The sequence below is a fragment of the Eleginops maclovinus genome, chromosome 16, assembly GCF_036324505.1.
Source record: "Eleginops maclovinus isolate JMC-PN-2008 ecotype Puerto Natales chromosome 16, JC_Emac_rtc_rv5, whole genome shotgun sequence".
Taxonomy (NCBI): domain Eukaryota; kingdom Metazoa; phylum Chordata; class Actinopteri; order Perciformes; family Eleginopidae; genus Eleginops; species Eleginops maclovinus.
In genome coordinates this window covers 17,768,901-17,781,530 of record NC_086364.1, presented here as the reverse complement: position 1 = coordinate 17,781,530, position 12,630 = coordinate 17,768,901, and the positions used below count along the sequence as shown (strand labels likewise).

Here is a 12,630-nt window from a genome sequence, read left to right as displayed (position 1 = left end):
GAAAACAAGTAATATAGATCTAATTGATAATGCAAAATGTATCATTATTATAAGAAGGGGAATATAACTCAAATTGTGGACATGACTGTCACATATGAAGTTTCAAATCTCCTGTCTGGTGGGTGGAAATGTATCATTCATGAAGAAAAAAGGGAAGCAGGCAGGCAACTAACTGAGTTAAGGTTACTAAGTGAGATAAACAATGTCCTTTTCAAGATCTTGGCAAAGATTGAATCTGCTTTAAAGCGTGTTTTATCATTGAGGCGTTTGGTATATTGAGCTAAATACCAGCATTTCTTCTTGTGTTGTTAAAAAAAAAAGGATAGCTCTTTCAACAGCTCATTAGACACTTTTGATTTATATTTCAAAGTATAGAAAGTCTTTTTAATTTTTTACGTTTTTCATCACCAGCTATTTATCATAAAGACACTTTCAGTTGAAGTTTAAGTCACTATTTAGTTAAACAAAAAAACTAAAACATGTCTGATTGGCATCTGTCAATTAAAACTCCAGCCGGCTCAGCTCCTTACAATGCAAATACATTTCTTTAATGTCCTGACATTAAAATAAGTTGAACTATGCTCACCCTGAAATGTTAATACACCAAGAGACTCTTCTCCTCATTAACAGCTTAAAGTGAAAACAAACTATATAAGCACCACAGGGAGGAAGAAGATGATGAAACTGAAATCTGAGCTAAGCTGATGCTAGCAGGGCTGCAGGCAGTGATATGCTGAGGCCTCTTTGGATGCGAAGAGGGTTAACGTTGCTTTATGAAAACCTGCCGGGTCCCACGACTGCTGTTACACTGGTCAGAGAAGGGGAAAAGATTTAATGGAGGTGGAGCTTGGCCGGTAATGTAATAGCTCTGTATTGATGTCCACTTTTGTTGTTTGTGTCCCTGTTCTTGCTGTGTTATTCAGCGTAAACGCCCACTGAGTTGTGCTTAAACATTTCGTCTGTCAGAGCTGTGCAGACTGTCCCTTTATCACCATGTAGTGTATGTACGCTATCGTGTTTTAACCCTGTGTTTGCATATTGTTTGCTCAGGTATTTGCATACTTTAACTGTGCAGTGTAGCACCTCAGGAAAAACATAAGGAACACTAAAAAGGAAACTAATTTAGCTTATTTATTTTAAGGAGATTTGTATTATAAATTGGTCACATTGTTCGATAGCATTATGTTTTGCAGAAGTGGAAGTAATGTTAGAATCGGTTGTAGAAGTTGAAGGTAGCATAAGAAGCTGCAGTTGTTGTGACAGTAATGCATGTAAAGTAAACAGAGGTAGTTCCAAAAGTACTATTGCAGTATTTACAAACCTAGTAGCACTATCAGTAGCTGTTATAGTGAATACAAATGTTGTTGTTCATCCATTAATGCGTTTTCATGACAGTGTAAACTTGTACTGCATACATTTGCTCCACTGCAACAGAATTCTTGTTAAACATTCCTTTGTCTGCTCAATAGTGACTGAACATTGACCTCCACATCTAGGCTCAACTTGTACGGTATCACTAGAAAGCAGGTTTAGATTACTATAATATTGTCCAAATAATTTAGCAGGATGCTTGACTTTACCACACTTAAACTAGCACTGATAACTGGAACAGGTATGTTTCTCAACAAAAACAGACTTGGTACAGGTCATTTTTGGTCTAATTGTTTGATTTGGCTACTTTCATTTTAATTTGAGTTATGTACTGTATATATTTGTTATATATTTTCCAAAGGTAAGTACATCGTTTCTAATACTTTATAAGCAGTTCTACTCAACAACTGTATTTAAGGCTTGTAAGTTGTATTATAGGGATATACATTTTATTTCTAGGAGCTTGATAAAAGACACTTCTGCAGTACATTGACACTAAAAATAATCTCCTGTCACAAGGCCTAAGCATGAGTCACATGTCTGGTGAAGCAGTTCAGACAGAGCACCGTGACCAGGGAGGATGCAGAGTGAAGCTGGATGTGATGGAGCGGGCAGAGGGCCCATTAGAGCCGGGGGAGTGACTCACCTCCTCCGCTTGTTTCCTCAGCGCTTTCTCCCTCTCGTACTGGGTGATGAGCTGCTCGTTGTCCTCCTTCAGCAGCTCTAGCTCCACCTCATGCTCCTGGTTCTCCGTCAGCACCCCGTCCAGGTTCTCCAGGACGTTCACCACCAGCGGCATCAGCTCCTTCACCACCTCCTCATCATAGCTGCGGATCAGCCGCTCAAACTCCCGGTAGATGCTGTTGGCCAGGCCCGACACCCGCTCCGACATCACAGATCCGGAGCCGTAGTCGTCCTGGTACACCACCTCGTCTATTTGCAGGTCCATCATCTTGGCAGCTGGAACCGGCTTCTGTTTTCCAGATGAGAAGGCTCAACAGTTTTTTTTTTTACGGCCTGTCAAAAGGTTTTGGATCCTCTGAATGCAGAAAAGGGTGGATTCAATCAGTGTTGTCCTAAAATAAAGCCCACCAACCCTATGCCATGTTGCAGCTGAACTGATTCACTGAACGAATCCTGGCTGTTGCTGTGTGTAACGGCGCATAACCTTGAAATTACTGGCTCTAATATTTTGATGTAAAGAGGCCCCCCTCCTCCACGCCTCCAGACGCGGCCCAGCTATTCCTCTCCCCCCACAGACAGCGTGGTATCCGGGGAGCAGAGGGGGTGCAGAGCAGCCTGTAGATCGGCCCTCGTTGAGCCCATGCCGAGAAACGAAATGTCGCTGATACTGCACCTGCCTCTCAGCAGCCGCAGCCATGGACCCCGGCCATTGCTGACAAGGGAAATAAATAAATAAATATGTAAATAAATAATCTCCCGATCCCCGCTGAAGCCCGATCCGCCACTATAATAACACCGAATCCTCCATGTTTTATTCCCCTTCCTTCCTGCGGGCGGCCGATGGCCAGGCTCGGGCGGTGATGGTGATGTCTCCCAATGGGAGAGGCTCTCTTGCCTTCAGATGCAGGAGCCAGCTGACCGACTGACGTCACTCCGTCTGCATTGAGCAAGCAGACGGAGTGCGTCAAGTCAGGGGGACTGAGCCGGAAACCAGCTTCATGATTTCAAAATAAGGCGAATCTATCTGAGATCAATAAATTCAAAAATATTGGTTTCTCTCCCCGTGGGGCCGAAACACATAGGGAAAGAAACATAATATGTATTGTACGCTCGTGCACTTACTACTCTTTGCACTTTCTGGTTGAATGCAAACTGCATTGTGTTGTACTTTGTGCAATAACAATACAATTGTCATTTAATCTTATCTAATAAAGGAAAATAAAATGACATACAACATATACAAATAAACTGTGATTGGTGCAACAGCAGCTCATTCTGTGGAGACTTTTCTTAAGATCAGAAGGCCAGACGGGTCAAGCCCTGACCGACAAAGGTACAGAGTGTGGATTGGTATCCAAAGAGGTGCCAGTTCACTTCAGAGGAAACTGTCAAGCTGTCCTTAAGCAAGGCATCAAACCCTGGAGCCATAAAACATTGGCAGCCTCTTTGGTTCATCCATGTGTATTCAGGTCTATTGTTTATACGTTTTGTGCATTTGGGAATTTATATTTACATGAACACTGATTTTCCCCTCGTAGGATTACAAAAGAGGCTTCTCTTTCCCCTCCTCTACATGGGTTAAGGTTAGGGTTACGCTCTGGTGGTTGCCTCCTGAAGTTATGTGATGATCTTACGTGATGTTTTTGTCGCGTTCATCTCAGCTTAGAGACTAAACATTTAGAACTGAGCCTGAGTAAAACTTGTAAAAGACCTGAGCATTTACATGGAAGCCATGGCATTTAAATGGCTTCATTAATACAGTCCTCTCCTACATCCTAAATTTAGCGGACTAGCTTTAGGATCTTGTGACCTATTTCATTGACTTACAATTTAATACTAAACCCAATGTGGTTTTGAATTTATTAGTTAGTTCTTCTTTAATACCTACAAAAGTTTAGTCTCCCAAAAAATGTTATTCCCCAAAACGGTGATCTGAATACCACATTTTCATAGAAATACTGAGGACATGACCTCACCCTGTCTCTTGAAGGCCTACTTTACGTAGTCCCATGCTTGCCCGGTAGTTTTACTTTGGAAGTTGAAACCGGAAGTGGTAATATCTTCCTTATTCCACTTCACCAAAGACCGCAGCAGTACCTGGTGCTACAATTGAATAATAATGACAATGCACTCTCTATTTACAACATTTGTTTTCCACCTAACACTGGCAACACAAACTATCTTCCTGTATATTTTAAGTTGTGTTTTTTTTATTCTTATTAGTGCTCAATTGGTGTTAGAAATTCCCGGTGTACTTAATCTGTATTGAAGATTTTGCTTTAGTATGCACATATTGTCGCAAGGGGTCAGTTTATGAGAACTGGCAATAAACACATGTTTGTTTATACCAGAGGAAACAGCTCTGCAGATGATTCTACTGAAATTGAGATCATATACAATTAAAATAACTATCAGTTTAGAATAGTGGACTAATTATATAAACAGCTCCACAGTACACAGTTTTTCCTGTTCCCATTTGAATACAATTTAAAATATTGTCACAAAAAGGGACTCACCTCCATAATTTCCCCCCAATAACAAGATAAGATGTTAGAATTCAGCTTTCCATGGTCAGACCTTTATCATGCACTTGACTGCCAAAGAGATGAAAAGATTAACATAAGTGTCTTGCTGTATACATTTAAGACACGTATAATCACAATAAAGTTTATCACAAAAGGCCTGATAAGGATCTTTTTGAAGTGTTTGCATTATATTAAGTCATTGCCTTAAAAAAGATATACTTCCTTTAAATGTTTGCAGACTGTACAAGATTAATATTATGATTCACAGGTAAGAGAGAAATGCCTTAACATCAGAGGGAAGGTTATAGCCTCGAGACCCCACAGCGAGAAGAGCATAGGACGTATGAAAATCACTCCCAGACAATAAAAAAAGGGCGAGGAGTTGAGGGTGAGTATCTTCCTCTTGAACTTCCTTTCAGTCAGACAAGTGCAGCTTGGCCCATTGTTTGCTGTAGAGAGGATTAACAATGGAGACAAAAACTGGTCAATGAACCATAAAAACTGTAGATAAAAGACCCACAGTGCCAAAGCCTGAAGCACCTTAACTACCTCTATACATAACAATTATTGCCAACCGCACAACAAAATATAAACATAGTAAATACTTGATAACACTCTGGAATAAGGAAAATATAAAAGCTTCAGTTGTTCTTATTCACTTCAGCAGGTGGCAGTGAAATGCTGACCATTTTTACATGTTACACTTTTCATCAGTTTTTCCTTCCGAGGCTTACAGCAGAGGCTGGGTGGTCCTTTAATACCAAGAAGTGGTTTGAGGTTAAGACATAATACTGCATGGGATTGCACCAAAAGGGGAGAAAAAAACCTGTTAACTTACATCAAGTTGGATAGAAGTTGTTTGAGTTGAGAAACAAAAATAAGCATCTGTTTTTTTTAGCATCATATTACTAAATTATCTTGGTCAAGTAAGTTCCTTGGTAGGCATTTCATTTTTACCCAAAGAAAAAAGCAGAAAAATAGTCCTAAAATAAGCAGGGTGTGTGGCTTCGTACCGAACTTCTTCAGAAAATCTGTCCAGAAGTTAGACTCAAGGAATTTAGGATTTCTCAGCTCCCATTTCCTCCTGCCAATGATCGACAGTATGATCAACATCAATATAAACATCTTAAAGTCTTAGCAGACATATTGAGATAAACTGACAGCAGATCCAGGACCTTAGCAGCCTTTTTAACAACCAGGTTGGTCTGGATCGCTTGTACCATGTTGTTATTACTTCAAATGCACCACATGCCATTCTGTACTTTCATTCGGCCCATGAACTGGGACACGAGTTGTTTGTCTTGCTCCCAAATGCAGTTAAAATGGTCGAGGAAGTTATGCAATTTCCTACAGTTGTCATCATACCTTATTCATCCTTGTTTTAAAAAAAACATTAAAGTTGCACACTAACAGACATGCTCGTGTGAGAGAGGTTTTGTTACTCAAGATGCCGTTCGCAATGGTCCAACAATCATCCAGAACGCATTCTTCATCACTGCAGAGTCATTCTTCCCCCCCGTTGTAAGCACAATGTGATGCCGAGCATGACATTTTAATTTCAAGGCTGACGTCACGTTTAAGTTAGTCTTTTTCTGTTCTGCCTGCTGAGTCTGGCCTTCATTTCAGGAAAATGTGTGCTCAAGAATCCCCCTTTTTTTTTTTAAGGCTGCAGGGCATTATAGAAATAGGACTCCTACTTATCAGTGTGTACTCACAGGGAAAAAACACTGTATTTATCTGCCCCGAGTCTGTTGCTTAAGGGAGGAAATGAAGCAAAGTACTGCAGAGTTAGATGTGTATTTTCAAACCTAAAACTACATTGTCCTACAGGGCATGAAGTAGTAGAACACAAAGTGGCCATTTCTGTCTTAGAACAGTTTCCAGGTTGCTGCCAAAAGGCAAATCTGGACAAAAGTACCAGTGATTCAATAATAGACTGTGCAAGATAAGACTTAGTGTAAATGTCACATTGACACTTATCCGGTCAAACATTCAACAAGCGATGAACAGAATTTCCATACCATAGTAATTCAGTGAGTATGCCTTTTAATTAGTCATTATGACATTTTAATTAGAAGTGTTCTAGCTAGGAGTTTAGAAAATAAACAAAGTAGGCAAACTTTAAATGCAAAACAACAGTTTTATTTGCGATACACAGGATTTTGTTCTTCTGCTGTGCTCATTGCCTGCCAGGCACATCAACACTTGGGGCAGGCTGGCACCAGAATACCATGAATGTGCGTCATGAAGTGGGTAAGAGGAGATTATAACTGAGCCCACCTGGACTCAGGTAGGCCACGCGATTGTCCAGAGTTCACTTGTGTTCAGCCGTTTTAATTTAAAACATAAACAGAGGCCTACCCCAAGCTGAAAAAGGCATGTTCTCAGATACAGCAAGCAATGAGGATCAAGCAGAAAAGTACCTGCACAACACATCCGCATACAATCAAAATGGAATTTTCTTTACGGAAGCAGAAACATTTGGGGGTAAACAATAGCATTCATCTTGGTTTTAATCAATTTGTTGACATCCATCCCTGAACAGAATTTGTGCTCTGACAGCAGGTATTCAATGTTGGACACATGGTAAATGAAAACACATCGAGAAGGAAGTGAGATGAGGCCGTTCTGAGCTGATGTAAGGCTACCATCAGACAACCATGAGTTGTAGTCCAACAGGTATTATTTTGTAAAGTCAAACTAAATGTTTTATGTTGTCATCCAAATTAAATAATAAGGCAACCCATAAAAAGTTGGCACTAGTGGAACCCCCTGAAACATTTACACTGGTCTGGTGAACCCCCCGGATTGAACTCACTACACTTTCAGGATTAAAACAAGAAAACCCTGATATGTGGGCGACGTCTGCTTTTAATTTTTCCGCAAAGAGTTTGGTTACATCAAATAATTGTAACGTGTTTAAAGCTGAACATTGTACGAGCCTCCAATGTCTGAACCATTCTTGAGATGCTAAATTGTTTTCAAAATGAAAACCATGCCATGAACATAACTACACTTATAAAAGACAGGAAAGAGTAACCGCACTGGTGAGATTGAACAGTTTCACAGTGGAAGTGATTAGGTCTTTGCTAGTGTGTTGATTGAATGGTTGCAGGTTTCATTTAGGAAGAATTTGAAGATTTTAACAAAACGCTGGAAGCCAGGAAAACAGCTGAAAGTGCAACAAGTTGAGGACATGATATCTGACGGGGGTCTGGAGAGAGGGACTAAACACATTGCTCTGTTTGGATGTACAGGTGAAGTAACCGTGGGGGGTGGGGTGTTGGAATGAGAAAAGATTGACACAGGAACAGAAAAGAAGTGTATGGACAGTGAAGGGGGGAGGGCGTGTTCAGCTGATCAGTAGAATACCACACTAGACTTTCCTCCGGGGGGGTTGAGGACCCGGTTGTGAGAGCGAGGCTTCGGTCCCAGGTGAGGCTCGTGGTTCTTCCCATCGCCAGACTCATCCGTCTCTTTAGCAGGTGAGGAAGAGGAAGGGGAAGAGGAAGTTGGGGGCTGAGGTTCAGGTGCTGGGGGGGCTGAGACAGGAGCAGGCTCTTCCTTGACTGGCACCGGAGCTGGGGGGGCCGCTTCCTCCTTCACCTCAGGTGGGCTGACCTTGGCTTCAGGGACTTGCAGAGGGAAAAAAGAAAGTGTGTTAGGGAAAAGCCAGAACAGAATAATACACTGAGAGTATGAGCAGCTATTTCCTCCTAGAATACAGAACAGGAAGCACATCTTTCAGAACCCATTCTCACGTATCACCAGTGGATGCCCACTTTAGAATAAACATTACATTAACCACAGAATTAAACGTGGAAATTAACTAATCTATGGGATGTAGTTCTCAAATGAAGAAGATCATTTAGCAAAAACTGCCTTTAAACCTACTATGAGTAGGATGACTCAATGCAAGGAGATAATAATCCAAAAATAAAAACATGGACACAATTTCTTTATGCAACTCACGTGGAGATGATTCAGGTTCAGCTCCCACATTTAGATTGTCCTGAAAAGAAAATCAAATTATTATCTTTCAATTAAATAAATTGAGTGAAGCTCTGCCTCAAATTATATACAAGAGTGCCATTTCCAGAAAGAGTCCTCTCTAAGGCTCCTTTACAAGATAACCCATACACAATAAGTTGCACCCTTTTCACCCAGGCATGGTTAAACACCTCAGCCTGTTTACATGTCTTTCCAGAGAGGAGCGCAAACAGCCGTTTGGAAACCGTATCACCATATCAACAGGAAACTGGTAAATTAAGAGACATCTTCAGAAGAAGCTGCTTGGAATATTGTTGTAATGGCTGAGATTGTTGCCGTAGACTCGGCCATCTCAGCTAACAACAAACATTGGCAAGTAGAGAAGACTTGTACAGTAGTGTATGGGACTCCAACAAAAAATACCTTTTTAGTTGGGGCTGAACAATCCCTTGAAAATATCATTAACTGGTCAGGAACAAACAAAAAAAAGAATACAGTAAATATCTAAATGAAGGAGCAGGGCCTACCTTTGGTTTATTAGCGTGGCCTCGGTTCTGGCCAGCTGGACTCTCTGCAGCACCGAATATGTCGCTGCTCTGTCCACCAGGAGGACGTTTCTGTTGCCGAGCTGGAGGATCGGGGTCACCAAATATTCCACTACTCTTCCCACCTACATAAAGTATGACCAAGATATGTGTTAAGTTCTGCAGCAGTGACAGCGTTATAAGGACACAACCACACTACCTTTAGTGTAGTGTGAGGCAGAATGTACTCTATAATAAACAGAACCGGATTTAGAAATATTTTGCCATCTGAATTAAGCTTTTTCAAAACCTTCAGTATCATTCAATGTGCATGACACAATTATAGTGTCATAATGTACAGTGGCAGTAATTCACTGACCACTTAAGGGATGCTTATGCCAGGCACATTTAAAATAAGCAGATCAGGTAGTCATTGTGACTCAGCAGTCCCTGTCTGGAGACCCTTTTTAAGAGAAGACTGGACTGAAAAAAGACTTTCGTTTACCAGATTCTCCAGAAAATCCGGAGGTGGATTACATCCAGGGACAGAGAACAGTGAGACTGTTTATACTGGGATTATCACATCATAGTAACAGCTTTCACACCCTGGAAATCGATGGATGTTATGACTGGTCTTCCTCTGCAGATAAATCAACCCTGACATTCTGGTCTTACCTGGGGGATTGGAGCGTCTAGATACACTCTGGAACTCCTCTGGTGGTGCAAACACTTTAGAGGCTGACTTATTAGGTCTCCGAACCGGTGGTGCAGTGTCTTCTTCATAGCCACCAAAGAGGTTACTGGAGCCACCTCCAGGAGGCTGCAACACCCTGCAAGACAAGAAAGATTACAGTGTCACTTTAATACGATCCTGCCCCTTATTTGTTCATCACAGATTGATTTATATCAATTACCCTGCACAAGCATGAACTGGCAAAAGACAAAAAGAAAAAGATAGAATATTTGTGTCCGAGTTAGTTCATCTTACTCAATAACAATTCTCAGATGATGTTGCCCCTTCCAACATGTCATAGCTAGGTTGATGTTTACCGATTTAAAAACGTTATGTCATGTTTGCAATCTGACACAGAAAGAGGACCAGTATGTAACTGTACATACGACAGCTTGGGCCCCCGCAGTCAAATGACAGGTTATCTGATTATACACTGGGAGTGGCGCCATACGTCTGAAACCTCTAGTGTGTAAGAATTGAGGCTTTACTTTCTCCGTTATTAACAGCCAACACATTAGTGAACTAGACTGTTTAACTGAGGCGAAACAACAACTGACGCATCCAAGTAAGTAAGAGGAAACAGAGTCTCCGTTGGTACAATGTGGCCACACAACCCCGTTGTTGCCGAGTACAAAGAAGATCAGTCTGTAGAGGCTTTTACGCTTCCGTAGGCGCAGCAGGCAGGCAACGCCTGGTCAGCTAGCTTAGAAGCTAATGGTTGACTCTTAAGTGTGCTTACGCAGGCTAACGCAGACAAGCTAGCTCTTGTTGGGCGCCAACAAACGTTTGTCTTACTTACTCATCACATGGCTGACGTCAGGGTAAAATGAATAGGAAGAACATGTGATGAAAACTACCAAGAGACCCTGACACATAACGTTAACCTACATTCAGCTACTAGCTGACCGAGCCTAAACTCCAAATTAAACATTGTCGGCCATTTCTTACAAAAGTTACACGACTATTATATTCACCTTGAACTGTTTTTTGCACCAGCAGACAACCCTTGAAACATGTTGGTCGAAGTCATGGTGGTATTGTTTTTGAGCCTTCTAGTTTCCGAAGACAACTTCGTCAGTTTGCCAACTGGACGACTTCTCTCTATCTGCGCGTTCCCAACCAAACTCCGGAGTGAGGATTTCCAGTCCGCCTAGCTGTGACGTAGAGGAATATGACTGGTCAACTGCCAATCTGATGAGTGCTGCGGTGCGATCGTTTCAAGTCACCGTGTACCCCTCCGGAAGGTGTGCTTTTGATTAATGTTTTGAAACTCACTTGTTCTTTGGCAATCACTTTACTGAAGCGGATGTATTATAACCGGCAAATTCCGACCTGCTTGTCTGCAACATAGCGAGTAAACAGGCACAACCGTGTAAAAACTCCATATAGCACGCTTGTGTTGTGACTTTTGAGCGCCTGAACTGAACCATGGCAGCCTGGGATGAATCTGACTAATTTGACAAAATGATAGTACATATTTCATTTATTCAATGTGATTTGCTGGTGCTTTGTAGTTATAGCCATGTTAACATGGCTTCGCCCGGGTGACTTTCGGTGTACGCCAGGGATAATTGCAAGTGCATCATCTGAGTTTCGACTACGGATTTGATCCTCAAAATGTCAATCACTTTCTGGGTGGAACATCTTTTTGCTGTGCTGAATACTTACTCTGCGACCATCCAATCTCGTTGAAATTACGCTTTACTTTTGAAAAAGAGTTTGGACCATTAAATGGTCAAAATGCCTTATGATTTAAAAACACATTGTTGAGACATGACAGCAAGAGAGTGGCGATTGGTCTATAGCAGAGTTCATCTCAGTCACAATTGGCTGAGCAGTCTGTCAATCAAATCCTAACCGTCGTCCTCGTGTATCTCTGACCAATCACAGCATTTGTTTTTGAGTTGTAGTGGGCGTGTCTAAACGCGTGTGCAATCGAACCGCAGGAGCTGTCATCCGCAACAAGCTGGACCAGCTGGACGGCTGCCGTTAGCTAGCAATGCTAGCCTGTTTCTCGACTAATAACACCATCGACAGGCTTCAACTTCAGGTAATTCCTAAACCTTTATAAGTCTTATCTATCTAACAAGCTGTTTGAGCTTTTACGTATATTAGGCATTATGTTACAAGCATGTTTTGCAGCGTTAGGGCTTGTTGGGCTACCACAGCATTAGCGTTAGCTTTCCAACAACAGCAGCCATGCTAGGTACCACGTTATGAATGTAGGAAACTCTTGTATGCATGTTATATAGCTTTTTACACCAATGTAAACGACAACTGTTTGCACAGAAACGTCTCACTTGTGGACTTTTTACACCTTCCAATTAGAGTGTAATTGTCAACCTTTTAGTATAGCACCAGAGCAGTGGTTAGACTGTAATGATGAATCTAACTTTGAAGATGCAATATGTAATGAAACTCTGTTAAATGAGTGTAATGCTGTGAGATTTTAGATGAACCTGAACCTATGGTGAAACAATATTTTTGAGATTAAGTATAATGTAAAAAACGTTTCATTTAATTATAGTTTTGAGATTCCAATGAGCTCAGGGGGAAAACTATCTTTAGTTTAGGTCCCTCACTGCTATCGGATCTGTTATAACTTGTGGGTGATCGAAAGTGAAATTGGGCTTTTAGGTGACACAACATACGAATTAAAAAAGCTGTGTGGGAATGTAGGGAAGGGGATGACCCTTGACATGTTCATACAGAAACTTCTCATATCTTTAATTAATATTTCTTACTGCAGCTTTCTCTTGCTGCAATCCTCTGCCTTCACGAACTCCCGACTATTCAGAAATGT

General features: G+C 41.4%; 2 protein-coding genes across 7 annotated transcripts in view; both read right to left on the bottom strand.

Moving 5' to 3' along the window:
- The window catches only part of mapk8ip3 (mitogen-activated protein kinase 8 interacting protein 3), a 29,539-nt gene extending 23,445 nt beyond the window's left edge, over nucleotides 1-6,094 (bottom strand). For all 6 annotated transcript variants that reach the window (XM_063903592.1, XM_063903593.1, XM_063903594.1 and 3 more), the window contains exons 1-3: nucleotides 5,946-6,094; nucleotides 4,572-5,029; nucleotides 2,018-2,344 (exon numbers count right to left, since the gene is read on the bottom strand). In XM_063903592.1, coding sequence (XP_063759662.1) covers nucleotides 2,018-2,344; nucleotides 4,572-4,577 — 333 coding nt within the window. In that variant the 5' untranslated portion in view covers nucleotides 4,578-5,029; nucleotides 5,946-6,094. The remainder of the gene's footprint in view (nucleotides 1-2,017; nucleotides 2,345-4,571; nucleotides 5,030-5,945) is intronic.
- Nucleotides 6,095-6,700: 606 nt separating this feature from the next.
- On the bottom strand, nucleotides 6,701-11,005 carry jpt2 (Jupiter microtubule associated homolog 2). Its single transcript, XM_063903634.1, has 5 exons — nucleotides 10,802-11,005; nucleotides 9,770-9,924; nucleotides 9,098-9,240; nucleotides 8,553-8,592; nucleotides 6,701-8,215 (listed from the first exon to the last, which is right to left on the bottom strand). The coding sequence occupies exons 1-5, from the start codon at nucleotides 10,855-10,857 to the stop codon at nucleotides 7,941-7,943; spliced, it is 669 nt and encodes a 222-aa protein (XP_063759704.1). The 5' UTR covers nucleotides 10,858-11,005; the 3' UTR covers nucleotides 6,701-7,940.
- Nucleotides 11,006-12,630: the final 1,625 nt, after the last annotated feature.

What these genes read in the sequence shown, in the direction of transcription:
- jpt2 (XM_063903634.1), bottom strand. Translation starts at nt 10,857, where the DNA reads ATGACTTCGACCAACATGTTTCAAGGGTTGTCTGCTGGTGCAAAAAAC. An exon ending in TAGACGCTCCAATCCCCCAG is followed by an intron (nt 9,241 to 9,769) that starts GTAAGACCAGAA and finishes TACTTTATGTAG; the next exon opens with GTGGGAAGAGTAGTGGAATA. An exon ending in GCCACGCTAATAAACCAAAG is followed by an intron (nt 8,593 to 9,097) that starts GTAGGCCCTGCT and finishes TTTTCTTTTCAG; the next exon opens with GACAATCTAAATGTGGGAGC.